A 24,322-nucleotide genomic window follows, 5' to 3' on the forward strand; every position below is an offset into this window, starting at 1 on the left:
AAAAAATACCTCCTACAGGTAGGACCGCCTCCGTTGTAAATAATGAAATTAGAAGTATCAGCCACATATTATTCTCAATGCATACTTTTCTGTGTAACGTACTTTGGATACAGTCACACTTTTACTGAATGAAATACCATAAATATCTGCTGTAGTGTAAACCATCGAGACTCTATTCTCTTGACAAAAAAAAAGTTCAACTGTATCGTAAAATTTCACGTGTTGTTTACAATTCATTTTTAATCTGATTGAAATGTTTTATTTGAAAAAGTTTTTTTTTTAATCTACAGTGTGTATTATTAATGTAAACATGCTTAAGAGGTGATAGCAGGGCATTGTTTTCACTGGTGTGCATTTGTGTGTGTACACAAGATAATTCAAACACAGCTGTACTGATTTCCTTCAAACGTGGTGGGAGTCTTACTTGGATAGAGATGGAGAGGTGATTTACATTTTGAAGTAATTTGGTTGACGGTTGTGGAAAACATTGCCCCCAAAAAACATGTTTTGTTTTTGTTTTTTGTATATCTCAACAACCAAGGAATCTAAATGGATCAAACTTGGTGGGAATATATATCTGCTAAATATATATATATATATATATATATATATATATATATATATTTAGCAGATATTACAATTTATAGTAGTTTGGTCAAAGTACAAAGGTCAAGGTCAAGTAAAACATGATCTGAAAAATGGCTTTTTTGTGTATATCTCAACAACCAAGAAGCCCAGATGGATTATTTGAAACATATATTGATCAGCAAAATATGTGTGATTGATTAGCATGAATCACTTCATAATGAAGTCACACATAAGTCGTGATGAAGACATGAATAGTCAAAAACACAACAGACTTTTCAGACGTTTGTATATTTGCTTGTACATTTAGATGTGGTGTGTAGACCTTGTAGGGAACCATCAGCCCTATGATGCCTTTCATTAGTGTAATTATCTGCAATAACAAACTGATGTGTTTTCATGGGCTCAGATCTACGTGAGACCAGGCCCTTTATGGAGGCCACCATTTTACACCACCATGTTGATACAGTAGCCCAAGGACATGCTTATTGTCTTTCACTTTTGCAGCCTGCCCCGAAGACTGAGGGGTTGCTCCCCTATACGTTGTCTACTAGTTGCTAGTACAGGCTTCCATGTTTGATAACCCACTTCTTTTTTATGGAGGATCATACATATTGATTATCACAAAAGAAAGAAAGAGAGGCTGAATCCCATCGCTAAAAAAGCACAAATTTGAAGGGAAACAGCATAATGCCATCTGCAACCTCTCCACGAGATGGAAATAAATGTACACACTGTAGCTTTAAGTAAAACTGTACATTTATTAGAGTGATATAAACTAAACAGAGGCTAAACTTAATTCGAGATAAACCACAAATTGTGATGTGTTGACCCTTTTTACACCCATATCTAACCCCTAACTATCAGCAAGTCTTTAAATTGTTCCCTGCAGCAGTTATGGTGGACGCAGCAACAGCAGAACAGTTTCTGGAGGCCCATCCAGAGTTCGCCAAGCAGTATTACGACATCAACTTCCGACCAAAGGTCATCTCAGACATGCTGGACAGCAACCGGAACACTGCAGTGGACATCAGCAAGTTTCACGACCTGACGGCGGTCGAGGAGAGCGAGATCATGTTTGACCTGGTTCGGGACATCCAGGACAACCTGCAGATGGAGAGGTCCATCTTCAAACTGATGAAACATCTGAGCTTCATGATGAGGGCTGACCGCATGAGTCTGTTCATGTACCGGCAGAGAAACGGTGTAGCCGAGCTCGCCTCCAGGTTATATTCCAATTCTTGAATGTAGTGTCAACATGATATGATCTCTTCATCTTCATGTCTGTCTTAGCGTGGGGTCGAGGTGGGCAGTGACAGGTTAGTGGTTCATTGTCACTTACAGATCAAACCCACTGACCCAGATGGGAAAAAACTCATTCTACCGACTGAGCAATAGCTGGTCTATATTGGATAAGAACGATTCAAGAATGTCATACTTATTTTTTATGTATTGTGAAGCAGAGATGTTGAAGTCAATTTACAACCCCAATTCCAGTGAAGTTGGGACATTGTATAAAATGTAAATAAAAACAATACAATGATTTGCAAATCCTCTTCAACCTATATTCAATTGAATACACCACAAAGACTATTTAATGTTCAAACTGATCAACTTTATTGTTTTTGTGCAAATATTTGCTCATTTTGAAATGGATGCCTGCTACATGTTTCAAACAAACTGGGACAGTGGTATGTTTACCACTGTGTTACATCACCTTTCCTTCTAACAACACTCAATAAGCGTTTGGGAACTGAAGACATTAATTGTTGAAGCTTTGTAGGTGGAATTCCTTCCCATTCTTCCTCGATGTACGACTTCAGTTGTTCAACAGTCTGGGGTCTCAGTTGTCGTATTTTGCGCTTCATAATGTGCCGCACATTTTCAATGGGCAACAGGTCTGGGCTGCAGGCAGGCCAGTCTAGTACCCGCACTCTTTTACTACGAAACCACGCTGTTGTAACACGTGCAGAATGTGGCTTGGCATTGTCTTGCGGAAATAAACAGGGAGGTCCCTGAAAAAGACGTTGCTTGGATGGCAGCATGTGTTGCTCCAAAACCTGGATGAACCTTTCAGCATTGATGGTGCCATCACAGATGTGTAAGTTTCCCATGCCATGGGCACTAACACACCCCCATACCATCACAGATGCTGGCTTTTGAACTTTGTGCTGGTAACAATCTGGATGGTCTTTTTCCTCTTTTGTCCAGAGGACACAACATCCATGATTTCCAAAAACAATTTGAAATGTGGACTCATCAGACCACAGCACACTTTTCCACTTTGCATCTGTCCATTTTAAATGAGCTCGGGCCCAGAGAAGGCAGTGGCATTTCTGGATGTTGTTGATATATGGCTTTCGCTTTGCATGGTAGAATTTTAACTTGCACTTGTAGATGTAGCGATGAACTGTGTTAACTGACAATGGTTTTCTGAAGTGTTCCTGAGTGTTCCTTTTACACAATGATGTCGGTTTTTAATGCAGTGCCACCTGAGGGGTCGAAGGTCACGGGCATTCAATGTTTGTTTTCGGCCTTGCTGCTTACATGTAGAAAGTTCTCAGATTCTCTGAATCTTCTGATTATATTATGGACTGTAGATGATGGAATCCCTAAATTCCTTGGAATTAAACATTGAGAAACATTGCATGGTAGAGTTTTAACTTGCACTTGTAGATGTAGCGACGAACTGTGTTAACTGACAATGGTTTTCTGAAGTGTTCCTGAGCGTTCCTTTTACACAATGATGTCGGTTTTTAATGCAGTGCCACCTGAGGGGTCGAAGGTCACGGGCATTCAATGTTTGTTTTCGGCCTTGCTGCTTACATGTAGAAAGTTCTCAAATTCTCTGAATCTTCTGATTATATTATGGACTGTAGATGATGGAATCCCTAAATTCCTTGGAATTAAACATTGAGAAACATTGCATGGTAGAGTTTTAACTTGCACTTGTAGATGTAGCGACGAACTGTGTTAACTGACAATGGTTTTCTGAAGTGTTCCTGAGCTCACGCGGTAGGATCCTTTACACAATTATGTCGGTTTTTAATGCAGTGCCACCTGAGGGGTCGAAGGTCACGGGCATTCAATGTTCGTTTTCGACCTTGCTGCTTACGTGTAGAAAGTTCTCCAGATTCTCTGAATCTTCTGATTATATCATGGACTGTAGATGATGGAATCCCTAAATTCCTTGGAATTAAACATTGAGAAACATTGTTCTTAAACTGTTGGACTATTTTTTTCACGCAGTTGTTCACAAAGTGGTGATCCTCGCCCCATCTTTGCTTGTGAACGGCTAAGCCTTTTGGGGATGCTCCTTTTATACCCAATCATGACACTTACCTGTTTCCAAACAGGTGTTCTTTGAGCATTCATCAACTTTCCCAGTCTTTTGTTGCCCCGTCCCAACTTTTTTGAAATATGTTGCAGGCATCCATTTCAAAATGACCAAATATTTGCACAAAAACAATAAAGTCTATCAGTTTGAACATTAAATATCTTGTCTTTGTGGTGTATTGAATATAAGTATAAGTTGAAAAGGATTTGCAAATCATTGTATTCTGTTTTTATTTACATTTTACACAACGTCCCAACTTCATTTGAATTGGGGTTGTAACTTTCTCCACCCAATTATCTTGTTGCATGATTTATCCATTTTCTATCTTTGTTTAAGGAAACTTTAATTCATTTCAGCATAATTATCTACGATTAATAAATTTCGATTTGTGGATATTTTGACAATAAACTCTTGCTGCCCAATTATAAGTCATTTTAACCCTACCAACAATTGATGTGACAGAAGTTAAGAGTGCAATTCTTGAAATACTGTCAGCTCAGTCATAACCGAAATTGAGCAACAAAAGTGCATTAACATCTGACTTGTTATTTAGCAGACCTCTAAATGTGCTTAGGCTGACAGTTGTGGCTTAATTTATCCCACAATTTTTGTTTGTTTTTTTAATGTCTTTCTTTGCAACAAAAATGGGACACTCCAACCTGTAGCGAAGGTGTAAATGCAAAATTAAAATAAAAACAAGGTCCTCAGTTCTGCATTGCAACACAGCCAAGTTAAAGTCAACATTTGGCCTGAATCTTTTGAGTCAAGACTTGAATGTTTTTCCACATATTCCAAATTTTATAATTATCTCCTCTGTAAGAAATTGTGAACATATTCTTTTGAGAAGCCTAGACATGTATTATGTAGAATGCTATGAGTGAAAAGCGGGATAATATCCATCCTCTCCCATTTAATATGAAAACTTAAAAACAATCAATGCTGTCATTGTCTAACTTAGCAAAATGAAAGTGCATATAATGAGGACAAACTCATCACTAATCTCACTAATCTAGGTCACTAATCTCCATGTTGCACCTGGTGCATAGTCAACGCTTTGCATGGCAGCACCCTGACATTGGTGTGGGTGAATGTGAGGTATCATTGTAAAGCGCTTTGAGCTTCTGATTCAGATGGAAAGCGCTATATAAAATAATCTTATTTATTGATTTATTTGTTTGCATAGTGGAGGGAGGCGTATTAGCGAGCGTATAATCAGTCCTATCACAACAACCTGTAGTGCATGGTCAAGTGTGCAACATGTGCATTAGGGGGCGTGTCCAACTCCACTTTTTAAAGTATACACCATGTTTTGATCTTCAATAGTGACCAAAAATCTTACTGAGCGATGAGTGACTTTTATGCCACAGAAACCAGTCTGCAAATAAAATTATATGTAACAAAACAAATGAATAAAACTGAAAACTGTTGGCTTGAACCAAGTCATGACTCTTGCACTGCTGTGTGTGCTGCTTTACGCCGGGTGGAAGTTAGCGCCAGATGTCCAATAATGCTATTTCCCTAAAATCCTACTGGACAGAGTTTAAAACCATTCAAATACTGCTCAAGTTTGCAGTAAGTTGGAAGATAGTAAATGGACTGCATTTATATAGCGCTTTTCCATCTGCATCAGACGGTCAAAGCACTTTACAATTATGCCTCACATTCACCCTGATGTCAGGGTGCTGCCATACAAGGCGCTCACTACACACCAGGAGCAATAGGGGATTAAAGACCTTGCCCAAGGGTCCTTAGTGATTTTCCAGTCAGGCAGGGATTTGAACCGAGGATCTTCTGGTCTCAAGCCCAACATCTTAACAACTAGACCATCACCTCTAATTAGGACATTCCTTTCAGGGAATTACAATATTCGGGCAATGACTGAAGTTGCATGTAGGGAAAACTGCATGCTACCTGAGCACGTTAGCTTTACTGCTTAGCATATAGCTAGCTTGAAAACAAGCTTGTGGGCTTGTTTTCATGAAAAAAAATTCTTTCATTGAGTAATGTTTGGATTCTGCTCAGTTATTAATATTACAAAACAAGTGACTGTTGCAACCTGAGAAATTTGTATATGATGTTTAGCTCCATGCTAACAACATATTAGCTGTGTAAGAGTCTGTGGTTACTGACTTCAAGCATTCATATTCAGTACTGTTATTCATCCTGAAGAACAAACAAACATTCCAAAAAATCTCATTATAAACTGAAGCTGTGCTTTGAGGGTACAAAACAAAGACAGGCTTTGTTCTCGCTAAAGACAGACAATTAGCACATTGCAAAACTTGCCTGTGTGCACAGTGTTTTTGTCATTTTGTTGTCATTGTTTTAACTTGCAGGTTATTTAATATCCACAAAGATGCTGTGTTTGATGAGTGCCTGGTGCAGCCCGACAGTGAGATTGTATACCCACTGGATATGGGCATCGTGGGTCACGTGGCCACCAGCAAGAAGATGGTCAACATTCCTAATGTCAATGAGGTAGATCACAGCGAGTCTTTGTGTGCAACATAATCAGGTTCTAGCTAACTGCATACAATAGCCAAAAGAGGAAAAAGCCAAAAAATCACAACTTTGTTATTGATAACAAGAATTATAATGAGTATATCAGACTTTTTATTATTGGCCTTTATTATTTTATTATTGGAGTTTATTTTGTTTAGTGCTTTGATTCCTGGGAAAGCCATCCATATGGTTTTTGCAAAAAATAAAAAGGTCGGATACTTTTCTAACAGACCTTGTGTGTGTGTGTGTGTGTATGTATACGTGGTTTGTCCATAAAGTATAGGTCCTTTTTATTTTTTTCAAAAACTATATGGATTTCATTCATATGTTTTTACGTCAGACATGCTTGAACCCTCGTGCGCATGCGTGAGTTTTTCCACGCCTGTCGGTGACGTCATTCGACTGTGAGCACTCCTTGTGGGAGGAGTCGTCCAGCCCCTCGTCGGAATTCCTTTGTCTGAGAAGTTGCTGAGAGACTGGCGCTTTGTTTGATCAAAATTTTTTCTAAACCTGTGAGACACATCGAAGTGGACACAGTTCGAAAAATTAAGCTGGTTTTTGGTGAAAATTTTAACGGCTGATGAGAGATTTTGAGGTGATACTGTCGCTTTAAGGACTTCCCACAGAGCGGGATGTCGCGCAGCGCTCCCAGGTGTGGCGGCACAGGAAAAACACCTCCGTGTTGATAACCATTTGTAAAATCCAGGCGGCTTTTGATGGCTTTCAGTGGAGTGAGTATATGAGAAATTGTTTAACAGCTGGACATGTTCCAACTTGTCCTTAAGGTTTCCAACAGAGGTGTTTTTCCTGTGGCGGAGCATCGCGGCGGCTGCGAGCCGATGCTGCAATCCGCCCGCACGTCTTTCATTAAAAAAATCTCCTTTAACAGTGGAATATCTGGATAAAATGCTGAAACTGACTTCTTCTGAAACTTCTCTGTTCTCTCACGACGTCCTGGATCAATAGAGCCTGAAATGTGGAGGTTTTCAGCTTGAAACAGGCTGACGACGGCGCCTGAGAGCGCTGAGCGACGTCTCGCACCGTGGGAAGTCCTTAAAGCGACAGTATCACCTCAAAATCTCTCATCAGCCGTTAAAATTTTCACCGAAAACCAGCTTAATTTTTCGAACTGTGTCCACTTTGATGTGTCTCACAGGTTTAGAAAAAATTTTGATCAAACAAAGCGCCAGTCTCTCAGCAACTTCTCAGACAAAGGAATTCCGACGAGGGGCTGGACGACTCCTCCCACAAGGAGTGCTCACAGGCGAATGACGTCACCGACAGGCGTGGAAAAACTCACGCATGCGCACGAGGGTTCAAGCATGTCTGACGTAAAAACATATGAATAAAATCCATATAGTTTTTGAAAAAAATAAAAAGGACCTATACTTTATTGACAGACCTCGTAAATAGTTATTATAATTATTATATTGAATAACAACCACGCAGCCGGTCTGCTCTGTGTAAGCCTGATCCCGTCAGATCTCAGAAGCTAAGCTGAGCAGGATCTGATTAGTACTTGGATGGGAGACCTCTTTGGAACACCAGCAGCTGTGTGTGTTTCTCCAGGTAAAACTGGAGTTGCATCAGGAAGGGCATAAAACTTGTGCCAAATACTGATCTGAATCTGGCTGTGTCCACTGTGGCGACCCCAAACAAAACCGGGAGCAGCCGAATGACCAACAACATATTGAATAACAACCACATGATTTTTCGGCAAATAAATCACACCTGAGTGTCAGTCACACAAACTCCCAAACTAGTAAAAAAAACAAAAAAAAAAACAAAAAAACACAACTTATATACTCCAAAAAATATGGTGTTTATATGGGTTTTTCCTCTACAAGGGGTATTTTTTAACTGGTGCAACTTGAATGGCTCAAAATAAACATATCATCACCACCAAATTTTCATTTTCAAGTTGTTTATTTACTTATTAAGGTCCTATTGTCTTGCATACAATTTGTACATGTTCAGTCTATCTATCAATCAATCAGAAACAATATTTACGTTTTAACGGCGTCTGCAGGAGGCCTTGCGTGTGCGTGTACCTGAGCTTTTCCCATATGGAAAAGAAATAGAAAAAACTTACAAGAAGTTACATCAATTCCAGTAATAAACTTTATGTGTTGTGCTTATAAGTCTCAGTTTGATATTACACATATCTACTAAGGATTCTGTATGTGGAATTACTGTCATATACTGTTCTTTTAAGTTCCCAATTTATATAAGTTACATATTGTACAAATTTACTAAGGATCTTATATCTGGTTTGACTGTCACATGCATTACTTACAAGTTACAGATAGAACAGATACAAACTTTATAAAATTTATATATATCTTTTCCATATGGGTTGACAAGAAGTTGTACAAATCAAGGAATATTTGTAGATCACCCTCTGTGCATTTCCAGGTATTAATGAGACAAATTTAACTCCATAGGTAGTTAGCTTTGAGTTAGCAGAAGTAAGCGTGCATGCTAATGCAAAAATGTCATGTAAATGACTCTACTGGTGGTATCACGGGTTACAAAAATAGCGTTTTCAGTTTTAGAAGTGTTTATTTCTTGCTAGCTTTTACATAATATATGACAAAGAGGATATATTTACACACAAACAATACAGTTTTGCAGCTAGCTACCAGCCTGTGACGTCACCATGAGGTTTTATTAGGTTCAAAAAATGGAGTTTTCAGTTTTAGAAATGTTTATTTCTTGCTAGCTTTTACATAATATATGAGAGACATATATATTGACTCTGTTGCACATCCGGATGCTCCGTCTGTGAGCTCTTACATATGAGTTTTTCCTCTTCAAGGGGCATTTTTTTTTACAAGTGCAACTTGAATGGCTCAAAATAAACTGATCACCACCAAAATTTAATTTTGTTACACATGTTAAATGCTGATGTTAAAGGATGTATTTATTGGTTGAAATGCTAAAAGCATGTAAACTGTGCAGCTCAGTGTTCCCACTGCTGTCATCATTATTTAAACCTGTGACTTTATGGTGTCGCAGTAAGTGAGCAGGACTTGAGGTCCTTCTGCGTTTGCGTGTGCACGAAGGTGCACGTGCTGGCTGCAGATGAAGCCTGCTAATCTGTCATGATTTAGAGCGATCCCAGATTACTCCCAGAGGTCACACAGGGACTGAGCCTTCATCACACACTCAGCACAAAAACACGTAACACACCTTTCATCTCTCTTTTAGATCTATGTCCTTCTATTTAGCTCCATATCTTCAGAAAGCTGTCTCTATCTGTCCATCTATGGCTCCAGGCCTTTCTGCTTTCTTATCCCAATCTCTTTCTGTTTATTGTTGTATTTTCTGCATCATCTCTATTTCTCCTGCTGCCGCTCTGTCTCACTGTGCCAACATGTAATTGGCAACTATATAGGTAATTCATGAGTTATTTATTTGTTTTTCATGGCAGGCCATCGCTCAGGGGGCAGCACAGTGGAACAGCAGTTACTACCCTTGCATCACTATAAGAAGGTCCAAGGTTCAATGCCCAGTTCCTATGTGTTTGCATGTTCTACCCGCGTCTGTGACGGTTTGCTCCCACTAGCATAAACTTACTCATATGGTAGAATGTTCACCTGACAGTGTCAGAGTTGGTTCCCTGTCCACTGGATTGTGGCTGCTCACTGATCCTCATGGTGAGACTGTGACTTATTAGAGCGCATGTCTGCCAAGACCTCAGGTGGAGTTGCCCTCCAGGTTGTCTGCAGTGTGTCGAAATCATCTGATCTCAAGGGGTTGATGGCAGGATTATCACTCCTGTCACTGCAAAATTAATAACCTTTCCTCCTTGGAGCTCCATCTACTTATACTCAACAAAAATATAAACGCAACACTTTTGGTTTTGCTCCCATTTTGTATGAGATGAATTCAAAGATCTAAAACTTTTTCCACATACACAATATCACCGTTTCCCTCAAATATTGTTCACAAACCAGTCTAAATCTGTGATAGTGAGCACTTCTCCTTTGCTGAGATAATCCATCCCACCTCACAGGTGTGCCATATCAAGATGCTGATTAGACACCATGATTAGTGCACAGGTGTGCCTTAGACTGCCCACAATAAAAGGCCACTCTGAAAGGTGCAGTTTTGTTTTATTGGGGGGGATACCAGTCAGTATCTGGTGTGACCACCATTTGCCTCATGCAGTGCAACACATCTCCTTCGCATCATCCGTGAAGAGAACACCTCTCCAACGTGCCAAACGCCAGCGAATGTGAGTCAGGTCGAGACCCCGATGAGGACGACAAGCATGCAGATGAGCTTCCCTGAGACGGTTTCTGACAGTTTGTGCAAAAATTCTTTGGTTATGCAAACCGATTGTTCCAGCAGCTGTCCAAGTGGCAGGTCTCAGACGATCTTGGAGGTGAACATGCTGGATGTGGAGGTCCTGGGCTGGTGTGGTTACACGTGGTCTGCGGTTGTGAGGCTGGTTGGATGTACTGCCAAATTCTCTGAAACGACTTTGGAGACGGCTTATGGTAGAGAAATGAACATTCAATACACGAGCAACAGCTCTGGTTGACATTCCTGCTGTCAGCATGCCAATTGCACGGTCCCTCAAATCTTGCGACATCTGTGGCATTGTGCTGTGTGATAAAACTGCACCTTTCAGAGTGGCCTTTTATTGTGGGCAGTCTAAGGCACACCTGTGCACTAATCATGGTGTCTAATCAGCATCTTGGTATGGCACACCCGTGAGGTGGGATGGATTATCTCAGCAAAGGAGAAGTGCTCACTATCACAGATTTAGACTGGTTTGTGAACAATATTTGATGGAAATGGTGATATTGTGTACGTGGAAAAAGTTTTAGATCTTTGAGTTCATCTCATACAAAATGGGAGCAAAACCAAAAGTGTTGCGTTTATATTTTTGTTGAGGTATATCTAAGAAAGGCCGCGTGCTGTTATCATGTGCACGTCTAATTTTGACAAGGTTCCTCGGAGCTGAGAAAACCTCTCAGACCCCAGGTTGGGAACCAGGTCTCAAGATAAACGGACAGCCTTTCCTGGCAGTGTTTATGGCTGGCTGTCCAGTTGAGTTTAGAAGTTCTGAAGGGAGCAGCTCACTAATTAAATCCACCTGACTTGTGTGTCCTCACAGAGCCCTTATTTCAGCAACTTTGTGGACGAGCTGACAGAGTACCAGACCAAGAATTTGCTCGCTGTCCCCATCATGAACGGTAAAGACATGGTGGCCGTCATGATGGCCGTCAACAAGGTGGATGGTCCGAGCTTCACTGGTAAAGACGAGGAGGTGACATCATCGAGTGTGCATCCTGAAAACCTCACCTTCACCATATGACCTTCACCCATTCCTCAAAGTTCAATAAAATCCACATTTTGTCTTTAATTTTTTAGCCTTCATTCGCCAAGTGAGAAGTCGCAGCTAGTATTTCAACTAAAAGGAAACTTATGTACCATTTAGATATTTATTTAATTTTTATTATTTTTATTTGTTTGTTTGTTTGTTTCTGTTTTTTTTCCTCCCTTCATGTGCAACCACAGCAATATTTTGTTGTTTATTTCAGGCAAGATTTAACATTTTCAAGTTTTAAGAAATTTTAGTACAAGAGTCATCTATTTATTCAAAATCTGCCAGACATTTTTCGTAAATCTATTACAAATTTGGACCAACCTTTTCACCAGGTTTTGTGAAAGTTTGTTGTTGCACAAACTTACAAATTAAAACAAAAGGTTAATTGTGTTTGTTTGGTGTAAATTTGAAAACTAGCACAGCAAAGTTTCACATTTTGAAAATAAATTTTGCGCCCTGCATCTTAAAAACCAATTCATACACAGCAGATTAAAATCCGGTAGTCCAGATGTCTCAAATTGTAGATTTTTGTCCAGTAATACTTTCTCTTACCGGAAATTGTACGTCCTCAAAGATACGTTCAGGTATTTTTCAGTTGACCAGTCAACGGTTTGCTCAAAGTTTGCTGTTGTTTTCCAGACTCTGAACAAGTACTTGAACTTTGCCAACTTAATCCTGAGGGTTTTCCACCTGAGCTACCTGCACAATTGTGAGACCAGGCGAGGACAGGTGAGACGGCACAGCATCGGAATTTCAACCTTTTTTATGTTGGGGGATTTTTTTTTTTTTCTTTTGAAGAGTTGCTTTGTAGAAGAAGCTACTCCAAATCAGACTTGTTTTCTATGTGTATCATGCACATATGAGTCAGTCAGTAAGTGAGTCAGCAAGTGAGTTAGTAAGTCAGAAAGTTGCCAAGTGAACGAGTCAGCAAATGAGTCAGTGTGCAAGTCAGTTAGTGTGACAGTGAGTTAATGAATGAGTCATCAAGTGAGTTACTGAGTGAGCTTGTCCAGATTTTCCATCAGTAACTCCATAAAAAAAACTGCTGCGTACTCACCTTTGACATTTTTGATTCTCATAGCTACAGGTGAGGTCCAGTAGTGAGCCTGCTATTTTGACTAATGTTAGCATTTTTTGAACAAGATAACTTACAGTTATTCACAACAGTAAGTTGTGCTTGTCAGGAGAAATTTCTTCCTTCCATGTCTTAAAACTCAAAAACTTTGAAACTCTCAAAATTGTATTCATTAATACTGATCTGTGTGTGTGTGGATCGGGAGGTCTGGGCGGCTTTGCTTGAGCTGCTGCCCCCGTGACCCGACTCCGGATAAAGCGGAAGAAAATGGATGGATGGATGGATGGATGGATGGATGGATGGATGGATGATCTGCATGGCAAAAATAAAAAATAAAAACAAAAATTGTTTGTTTTAGGTCTTACTGTGGTCAGCCAGCAAGGTGTTTGAAGAGCTGACGGACATCGAGCGACAGTTCCACAAGGCTTTGTATACGGTCAGAGCGTTCCTGAACTGTGACCGTTACTCCGTGGGTCTGCTGGACATGACAAAGACCAAAGTGAGTTACCATGGATACACGTCCAGACACATCCCTTGTTTTTCTTGTTGTTAACAAATTACAAAAAACTAAAGAAACAGTCCGTGAACCTTGTTATAACAAGACTGAACAGAGATTCAAATATATTAACATATAGAGATACAAGTAAAGAGGCGGAGCCAGGAGATTTTAACTTATTTATTCTTTAACGTTGCAATATAGCCCCCTATACCCATAGATATTTATTTATGTTAGTTTTGTTTTATTGTTGTTGTTTGTTTGTTTGTTTCTTTGATTTTTTTTTTTTTTTGGGGGGTGGGAGATTGAGCCAGAAAATGTTTTTCCATTAGTTCTTCTTATTATGTTTTTTTATTGGCTTCTTTGTTGTTGTGTAGTTCATGACCAGTAGTTTTTGGACAAGGATTCGCACTTCTGCCACTGCCCATGAGCATGGTTTATGCCCATTTGGCCTATTTCCATTTCACTCACTCAGAAATTCCCATTTGTAGCAGCATATATTCCCAGTTTGCCTACCTGCTACGTATATTGCACTTATTCCCATTATGTCTACTCCTAAGTTATAGACCAAATTTATGTCACTCATAACAATCTTCCTGTGTTTAAGAGAAATGTCTTAATATTTGTTAATATTATCAATTATTTTTCAATTTTTCAATTTATTTTCATTTATATAGCACCAAATCACAACAGAGTTGCCTCAAGGTGCTTCACACAAGTAAGATCGAACCTTACTAACCCCCAAAGAAGCAATGGTAAGGAAAAACTCCCTCTGAGGAAGAAACCTCAAGCAGACCAGACTCAAAGGGGTGACCCTCTGCTTGGGCCATGCTACAGACACAAATTACAGAACAATTCACAAAACAAATATACAGGAAATGCTGTTTGTGCACAGGACAGGAGGGTTTTCAGCACAAATACCACAACCATCTCTGGATGGAGCTGCACCTTAAACAGAGAGAAAAAACAGAATCAGGCATCAGAAAGACAAGAAATACAGTATAATTTGTCAGCATTAAACAACAAGAAAAACAGGAAATACTAAGGTGATCACCGGCCACTAGCCCTAAGCTTCACTAAAAGACAGAATTTAGATAAAGATAAGGCTGCGGCATGCTCCATTTACTAATAAAATGAATTAAAAGAGTAAAAAGCACAGAATTATACTATGCCAGTATACTAGCCATATGAAAGGGAAAATAAGTGCATCTTAAGTCTGGACTTGAAAGTCTCCACAGAATCTGTCTGTTTTATTGACATGTGGAGATCATTCCACAGAACAGGGGCACGATAAGAGAAAGCTCTGTGACCCACAGACTTCTTATTCATCCTAGGCACAATAAGTAGTCCTGCACCCTGAGAACGCAAAGCCCAGGCCGGTACGTAAGGTTTAATTAGGTCAGCTAGGTAGAGAGGTGCCAGTCCATGAACAATTTTATAGACTACTAACAGAACCTTAAAATCTGATCTCACTGGGACAGGAAGTGAGTGAAGAGATGCCAAAATGGGTGTAATGTGGTGGAACTTTCTGCTTCGTGTCAAAAGTCTGGCTGCAGCATTTTGAACCAATTGGAGAGCCCTAATGCTGGACTGCGGTAAACCAGAAAATAGAACATTGCAGTAGTCCAATCTAGAAGAGATAAATGCATGGATCAGGGTCTCAGCAACAGCCATAGACAGGATGGGATGAATCTTTGCTATATTTCGCAGGTGGAGGTAAAGGACAATGTAGGATCAAAAATTACCCCAAGAGTCCTCACTTTGTCAATGTGATATATGACACACGAGCCTAGGCTAAGCATTAACTGGTCAAATTGATGCCAGTGTCTCACTGGACCAAGAACCATCATTTCAGTCTTATCAGAGTTTAAAACTAGGAAGTTTCTAGACATTCAGCTTCTCACTGATGCAAGGCAATCTTCTAAGGATTTTATGTGGATGAGATTACCAGCAGTTATTGGCATGTATAACTGAGTATCATCAGCACAGCAGTGAAAGATAATCCCAAAATGCCACAATATGTGCCCAAGGGGTGCTATATAAAAGGAGAAAAGCACCGGGCCTAATTTTCATGTCACTAAAGTTAGAGGCAGTGTTACTGTACAAAACACAAAAAAACGACTGGTCAAGTATGACGTCAACCATGCAAGGGCACTCCCAGTAATCCCAAAGTGATTTTCTAGCCTATCAAGTAGAATATGATGATCCACGGTATCAAATGCAGCACTGAGATCTAACAGCACCAGAACCGTAGTGGTGTCCGAATCCATTGCAAGCAGAAGATCATTCACCACTTTAGTGAGAGCCATCTCTGTGGAATGATATTTTCTAAAAGCAGACTGCAGTGGCTCAAAGAGATTATTCTCAGTAAAATAGTCCACGAGCTGCCGTGACACCACTTTTTCCAGAAGTTTAGAGCAAAATGATAAATTTGATATCGACCAATAGTTTTTCGATACAATAGGGTCAAGATTAGGTTTCTTAAGTAATGGTTAAATCACTGCAGATTTGAAACATTTAGGAACAGATCCAGAAGTTAAAGAAAGATTAATAATTTGCAGCACAGTCAGCCTAAGAGTGGGCCACAGGTCCTTAAACAGTTTTGTTGGTATAGGATCACATAAACAGGTTGTGCTTTTTGTTGACGTTACTCTATTACTCTGACCTATTACTCTGATGAAATGAAACCCTACATGCTGTGTTCAAATCAGAGTAATAGGTCCGCTTTATAGCCAGTAATGCACGCTTATAGTCTAAGATAGCATCACGCCACGCAAGGTGGAATACTTCTCATTTTGAACTTCGCCATTTCTGTTCTAGGCCTCTAGCCTTATGCTTGAGGTCATGCAGGTAATCATTGAACCAAGGTGACTGTGTTTTTGGGGAGCGCAGTTTTAACACAGGTGGCGCAAACATGTCAAGTACAGTGTTGAGCACTGAGTTTAAACTATCCACAAGACTGTCTACTGATTGGGTATTTGCCAAATGTGAAGCTAAGACATCAGGCTGTCTAACTTTGAGTTCAGTCTTAGTTGAGGAGTTGATGCATCTCCGTAGTGATATATAAGGTTGTTGTTCCACTAAACACGGCAGCAAAACTGTAAACTTAATAAGTGAGTGATCAGAGACCACTGATGTAAGAGGCATGGTGTCAGTATTCGTGACAGCAATACCACATGCAAGAACCAAATCCAGGGTATTTCCACTAATGTCCGTCAAGTCCGGAATGCATTGCCGAAATCCTAATGCATCCACAATTTCCATAAATGATTTGAAGAGGGGATCAGAAGGCTTATTTATATGAACATTAAAGTCACCAATGATCAGAATGTTATCTGCACTAGTTAAGTTAGAGATGAACGCACCAAATTAATCTAAGAATTCAGAATATGGGCCAGGAGCCCTATATACCGTGACAAAGTAATACGGCTGATTATTATTCGTCTGACCTTGGCAATGCGTAATATCCTGAGCAGAGCGGAGAATCAGATGCTCAAACGAGTTATATTTGTGACCCCAACAGCTAATAAGCTAAACCTAGATTTATAAATATGAGCAACACCCCCGCCTTGATTTGCATCACGAGGGACATGACTAAATGTATATGGTGGTGGGCAGGCCTCATTTAAGGGGAGGACAGCTGTAGGTTTAAGCCAGGTTTCACATGACCCGATCTTATGTAAGTGATGATTAATAATTCGATCATTAGTCAACAATGATTTTGAGGATAGTGATCTTATGTTAATGAGACTCAGACTAAGGACCTCAGTGGGGTTGAGAGTTGGACTGTTTGGGTTTAGGGGTGGTTCCAGAGTAGCATATGTAAGATGCCTAGAAGTAGGTTTAGGTTTGGGACATTCCACGCGCATTGTAGGTAGCAGACACGATATCTTTGCTATTGCTGGAACAACCACTGGGCCATCATCAATTTCAACATCATCCAATGTAGTAATGGGTATTAAGTTTGCAACGCATATCCCTCTATGATTTTTATGGACACATCTACAGAAGCAGGCCACAGTCTCAACTTGTTGAATTTCCCTCCCTGGCAGATAAAGTGCACTATCACCATAGTTGATTTTCTGCACTAATTTCCCTGCTAAACTAGTGGATTCCACACCCACATTTGTCATAAGCCTTGCAGGGTCTCTAATCAACTGCTCAGTGGCCTGCTGTAAATTCCTAATGTTTATTTATTATTTATTTTCTTAGATTACCCTAACCCTAACCTTTAACAATCATGCCTTGAGTTGTATATTTATATAACATAGGAATATGCAGTAGACAAAATGGGAATACTATTCAGTATGAAAGTAGATGAAATGGGAGTAGGCCAACAGGGATGTTACCCTTAAGCACCGCAGTTATTGTAGACCTGAAGTTGTTCTTTATAGTTGCTGTATACTGCCCCTAGTGGTTAAATTGTGTCTACATTGTGATTAAAATGGTTTAAATGTGGAGGATATCAAGCATCACATTCTAAAAAAGCATTTCTACAAAATGAGAACTTGTTAAAAATATAATTTTGGAAAAAAAGATCTCTTCCAAAATCCAATTACTTATTCCCTAATCATAATTACGGCCCACTAACTATAATGACATTTTTAAATATGTTTGAATGATTCTGCTAATATCAAGGAAACAAATAAGCTGACAATATTTCTCAATATTCTAAATTAATTTTCTAATATGCAGACATAACAGGAAAAACTCTCACAAGTGCAGGAATAAATAATAATACATAAAATTTTCTGACACACCTGTTAGAAAGACATTGATCACATTAAATAACTGGAAATATTTTTGTTGTCTGACAAATTTTAAAACACTGACACCCCCCCCCCCCCCCAAAAAAAAAAACACAATGCTACAATATAGTGTGAGCATAAAAATAGGAAACAGGATGTGACCTTTTGACTACGTAAACTAGGTCAAGGTGAGCCATCTTTGAGCTTATGCTAGATGTGTGTCCCAAGAATGCTCCCTGTGAATTTGAAGACCCTGATAGTTATAGGACTGGAGTTAAGCTGAGACAGACAGATGGACGGACGCAAAGTCTTCACCCGATTGCCATATTTTGGTCTTGGGTAAAAATAGTTAAAATTGCAGATTGCAAACCTAAAAAAGACTCCACAGGAATGTAAGCAAATCTAATTTGTAATAAACTATTACTACTATTAGCAGAAACACTAACTGCTTAAAAGATCTTAAAGAAAAAAATCTTCATCACACATAATCTGTGCAAATGCCTATAAAGACATGCTGAAGGATCACGATTTTAATGGCTCACATTTCCCTTAGTTTGATTCAGGGCATTTAAATAAAGTTTAAACCGTTTAATCTTTAATGTGCAAGTACACCAGCTGGTGTAACGTTTAGATTTCTATTTTTAAATTGTTCTTTAATTGTTCATTCATCACTGATTCAAGGATTATTTCACATTAGGGTGAAAGATGTCAGAATTCTGAAAGGCTGCAGTGTTTTGTTTTTGTTTTTTGTTTTTTTTTTTGTTTTGTTTTGTTTTGTTTTGTTTTGTTTTTTGTTTTGTATTTTTGTCTCCCCCAAATACTTAGACTGATACAGAATCCCAACTTGGTTTCAGTGCAGAAGGTGCCGGGTTCAAATCCCACCCCTGCCACATTTCTCCATGTGATGTGGAGTTGCATCAGGAAGGGCATCCGGCGTAAAACCTGTGCCAATTCAACATGCAGATCCACCTTGGATTTGCTGTGGCGACCCCGAGTGCAAACAAGGGAGCAGCCGAAGGGACTTACTTATTGAATCCTATTCAAATGAGATGTAATTTATCATCCGAAAATTCCAACGTCTGACCTAAAAGAGTTCAAGCATCCAGAAGTCAAATGTGGATGAAAAACATGATAGCAGTGATTTTAGATGATTTAGAAGAAGTTAACGTTGTGAAAATACAGTCATCAGCCACTTAATTAGGTACCACGTGTGCCTAATAAAGTGGCCAGTGAGTATGCATTGAAAACTTTTTCTTTATATATGTAATTCGTACTTCAGTATTATGCAGGAAAAGAAGACTGTGAGGCTGTTCGCTGACAGTTTTCCTCTATGACCCGTGTTGAGCGACATCAGAGCAGCTCAAGAGACAGATCTGGCATGAAATTCCCAGTTTGACCTCTGACCTCTGAGTGCCAATTCCATACACTTTTTCCAAGCAGGATTTTGGCACAATTTTTTTTTTTTCTTTTTAGACTTAATTTTTTTTATCAGTCTGCTCTCAAAGCTTTTCTCTCCCTTGTCGCCTTTTCTTCTAAGCTGTCAAGATACATTCAGACTCTCTCTTTGGAGTTTGTGCCATCTGCACCTCTCCTCTGCTTTGACTTGGTTTAGTTTAAATCCCTTGTGATCGTTGATGCATTTGTAATATCACTTTGTCATGAATGCTGCTTATTGGCTTTGATTGTCATCTAATGACAAGCATCTGCCAGCTGATTCCAAACAGCTGTGACGTGGAATAAGCACGTTACCCGTCAGCACAGATGGTGGTTCGCGAGCAACAATGGCTTTAAGAATAAACAAAATGAGCAGATCATCTTGAAGACCAGGTTTTAAAGGAACAGGGCAAAAATGTTCTATATGGGGGATTAATGGAGTCGGTCAGTTAGTGAGCCTGCAAACTACAGCCGAACGATATGGATTTTTTTGGAGCACCAATGCCACTACAAATATTAGAGAGTCAAAAAATTACAATATGGATATATTGCTGATATGTATACCTAAAAAAAGGGCAATGCTTCTTAACATTTTGATATTACACCTTTAAGAGAAAGAAATCTAACAGGTTTGATGTCGAACAGTTTAAATATGAATGTTCATGCAAATAACTAGAAATATAATCAACAACCATCCAACATTCGTCACACTGCCGTCATGCTGCCTTCATTCGGATTGGCAGTTGTAGTGTCACATTGCTTAACATTTTCATGAAATCTATTTTCGCTCCTCCTAGATGGCGCCATAGCAGCCACTTGTGTCGTGTTCCTGTAAGACTCCAACTCTGATTGAATCTTAGACTGTATATGTGCTGGACAAATCTTGCGTGAGGTCACCCATTGGTTTTCTGTGGAGACCTGGAACAGCTGGAACTACACCCTTGTCTGGGTGTTGCCATGGCGAGAGCCCCATCCGCACTGATCCACAATGAACTCCTTAATGCATAAAGGTGTGGAGCATGGGTGGCTCAGTGTGTGACCAAAAAAAAGCCTGAGCGCACCCCTCTGTTTGAGTTTGAACAGCCAGTTTAACTTCTGCGTTGTGTTCGCTCATAGGGGCACGAACTCACAATCTCCTGGACAGGAGGCAAGTGCACTTACCATGAGGCTAAAGTGCATGGATTCTAGCATCTGTCGCTAGAGTGTCTTTTGACATTGGGGAGTGAGGTTTTACTCACCCCCCCCATACCACCCCAAAACTTCACTTATTTCTGCTTTAAAGTTGGACATTTTAACATGGACTTCTATGGAAATGGGCTTTGCTTATTCCTGACTTGTTCATGGACTGGCGCTGTCTTATCTGGCCGATCTGGTGAAACCCTACGTGCCGGCCTGGGCTTCAGGGTTGCAGGATGCGGGACTACTCTGTGTTCCCAGGGTGAAGACGAAGTCAGCGGGTCAAAGAGCTTTTTCTTATTGTGCACCCGCTCTGTGGAATGGTCTTCCTGCAACCGTGAGGCTGTCGGAGTCTGTGGACATTTTTAATCAAGACTTAAACCTATTTTTATTATCTTTCTTATGAATAGGTTTTTTTTTTTTATCTGTTTTATTCTTTTACTTCTGTTTTTAATTATGTATTTGATTTTTTATTTTTATTTATTTTAAATTTTATATTGAACTGTTCTGTGTGAGGTGCCTTGAGATGGCTTTTGTTGTGATTTGGCCCTTTATAAGTTGATTAAATTGAAATTGAATTGAAATTGAAATTGAGTGTATAGATGTATATCTAACATTGGAAGGTGGAACTAATCTGAAGATGTTTGTGCTTCTGACACTGCCTGCTAAATCTGAAAGCATACTGCCTGCTTCTAGAATTGGAGCAGAGCCCTAAGCTGACGTCTCAGCTCCCTGGCGACCTTACAAATTATTTTCTCTTGAACGGGTTCAGGTTAGGATTTAATTTCACTGAAATACAGAAAAAAAAGCCTTGAAATTTGAATAGTACTCTGGAATTTCACTAAGGCATTGCACACTTCTGGACATTTGCACACTACCAGAAGTGGACCAATTGCACAGTCTGATCCTGTCAGCTCTCAGCGGTGAAGTAGAGTAGAGTCTTGGTTAGCACTTGGCGGGGAGGCTGCTTAGAAACACCAGGAGCTGTGTGTGTTTCTCCACATCGAACTGGAGTTGTATCAGGAAGGGATTCCAGTGTAAAATTTGTGCCAATCACCACAACACATCTGTACTACATTTGTTGTGGTGATCCAACAACCGAGTGCCACCAAATGACAAACAACAACCACACATAGACCAGTTCTGATACTGCACTGCTCATTTACACTCAGTAACTCAGCAGTGTCTTAGAGCTGGAATGCTTTGAGGTTAGGAGTCGGAATTTTCAACAGGGAAATTCTAATATCCTCTTTGTATTAAATCCAACTTTATTTTCCAACACCAACCTTAATCTTCAATCATAATTCAGAATACTGCTGGTCAGGTTTTTAAACACACTTTTCATTTCCAAAGTTTACCGGCTTGTCTGAAGTACTTTGTGTTTATTTACCTTATGACTTACGGTGCACTTTTTATTTGCTGATTGGATTTGTAATTTGCTGTTTTGATGAAATATGTGAAGGACCTGGACTTGTCTTAAATCTTTACAGGAGTTCTTTGACATGTGGCCAGTTCTGATGGGAGAAGTTCCACCGTATGATGGCCCAAAAACACCTGATGGCAGGGTGAGGACATATGAACACGTTATTACTGCTGAACGTTCCGGATTGTATTGACAGGTTGGATTTGTTTGGTCACTGTTCAGTGGAACAGAAAAGATTTTATTTGACTTTATCACCCTGATTCCACACAGTCTGGTCTCATATCAGGCAAACAAAAGAGAAGGAAATCATTATAGGCTTGACAGTATTGTCTGTGTTTCATGTTTTGATGAATGTTATTGTATTTTCTGGAGTATAAGTTGAGGCTACAAGTTTGGGAGGACTTACAACTTATACACTGAAAAATAATGTATTCTTTCTCAATAATAATAACAATAATAACTATTTATATTGGGCTGCTGGGAAATTAACAGTCTGTATGTTACACACCACAAGCTGAGGGCTTCCTGCAGAAATCCACTGTTCACGTCTTCATGTTGTTGTGGACCAGCAATCCGTGTACATATGACTATTTCTTTTGTCCGTACAGTGTCAAATATCATCAAATGTCCAGCGTTCATTTATTTGTTCACCCAACTTATTTTGGGACTTTAATAGTCCTTATGATCATAACACCACAGGCTGCAACTTAAACTCCAGTGTTATATATTCCAGAAAATACCACATATTGTGTGGTTTTTACAGGATGCACATTGAAACAGAAATAGATTCAGACCAGTCCTGAACTGAAATGTACACCTTAATTTTGTGTACATTTATCGTTAGGTTGTTTGGCTTTGCTCTGGCTTTAGTTGTGGTTGATGTAGAAAAGAATAAATTATTATAAATGTGTAGTTAATCCATGATTATTTATGTCTTAATTTAAAAAAAATCAATGAAACAATGCTGAGAAAAGGTAAAATAATGATAATGGAAGTTAGTTAAACTCAATAAATTTCCTAATTGAACATATTCAAACGTTTTCTGCAGAAAACCGAAGGAGTCACTTGGATGAGTGGTGAAACATATGACTGTCTAATAATGTATGAATCATATTTATTATGCTATTATCAACACACATTTATATTAAAAGCATCTTTTAAGGCCTTAAATGTGCCCTATGAATAATTACTAACACCGATGACAAGGACCGCCATATAAAGCATCATTTAAAGATCAGTTATGGTTAAAAGTCCAGTTTAACAAGTGAATGGAATAACAACATGAAACATTTGTGGGAAATTATATTTCTGTAATAAATTTGAGAACGTAAACACTGACAGAAACACAAACTTCCTCAAGCCAGAATTAAGTTTAGTTTACCAGTGCAGCTTTTGGCTTTATACAACAGCTGTCTCAAATCAGAAGTCTCCAGAACAATGAGAAAGGCTTCATGAAGAAGAACTGGAAGTTCATTAAGATGTAAGTTAAAGTCACCAAGGACTGTTTACTCTCAGTGCATGTTTGTCATCTCGCTGTTCTTCCTGCACCTGATTCCGGTGTCTTCAAACTGATAGACTGAAGGTGGAGAAGATCGATGTAGAAAACCTGGGGAGTTCAGGATTCCTGACTCCCAAAACTGAGAACCACTGATTTAAAAGACCAAACTGACTACAAACCCAATTCCAATGAAGTTGGGACGTTGTGTAAAATGTAAATAAAAACAGAATACAATGATTTGCAAATCCTCTTCAATCTATACTCAATTGAATACACCACAAAGACAAGATATTTAACTGATAAATAACTGATAAATTTTATTAAATATTTGCTCATTTTGAAATGGATGCCTGCAACACTGTTGTATGGCTGGGGGGCCTGGCTGCCTTTTTGTTTCTGTCTTTTGTTTTTCCTTCCAGGTGGCTTGCATTTGGGACTGAGTGACTGTGTTGCTGAGGTTATCAGGACCTCACCCTGATCACCTGCGGCTCGTCAGGACTCACAGCTGTGGTACATCTATATGGATTGGAACATGGTGGCATTTAAGACTGGAGTATACAGTGTGTATTTGCCAGAGACTCGACCTTGTGACCAGACGGGTGAGATCGTCGTCTCGGGAGCCATCTCATCATCAGTGGATGCAGAGAACGTCCAGGGTTTGATGCATGGTCTGTGAAAGAGGAGGGGGTGAGGTCTCACACTCGTCA

At 39.5% G+C, this 24,322-nt stretch overlaps 1 protein-coding gene across 1 annotated transcript in view; it reads left to right on the forward strand.

The window, feature by feature from the left end:
* Positions 1-1,476: 1,476 nt before the first annotated feature.
* The window catches only part of pde6a (phosphodiesterase 6A, cGMP-specific, rod, alpha), a 69,774-nt gene continuing 46,928 nt past the window's right edge, over positions 1,477-24,322 (forward strand). Inside the window, exons 1-6 of the mRNA XM_034182323.1 lie at positions 1,477-1,811; positions 6,259-6,400; positions 11,553-11,705; positions 12,405-12,494; positions 13,199-13,339; positions 22,185-22,259. Coding sequence (XP_034038214.1) covers positions 1,483-1,811; positions 6,259-6,400; positions 11,553-11,705; positions 12,405-12,494; positions 13,199-13,339; positions 22,185-22,259 — 930 coding nt within the window. The 5' untranslated portion in view covers positions 1,477-1,482. The remainder of the gene's footprint in view (positions 1,812-6,258; positions 6,401-11,552; positions 11,706-12,404; positions 12,495-13,198; positions 13,340-22,184; positions 22,260-24,322) is intronic.

Source organism: Thalassophryne amazonica, chromosome 11, assembly GCF_902500255.1.
Source record: "Thalassophryne amazonica chromosome 11, fThaAma1.1, whole genome shotgun sequence".
NCBI classification, from domain to species: Eukaryota; Metazoa; Chordata; class Actinopteri; order Batrachoidiformes; family Batrachoididae; genus Thalassophryne; species Thalassophryne amazonica.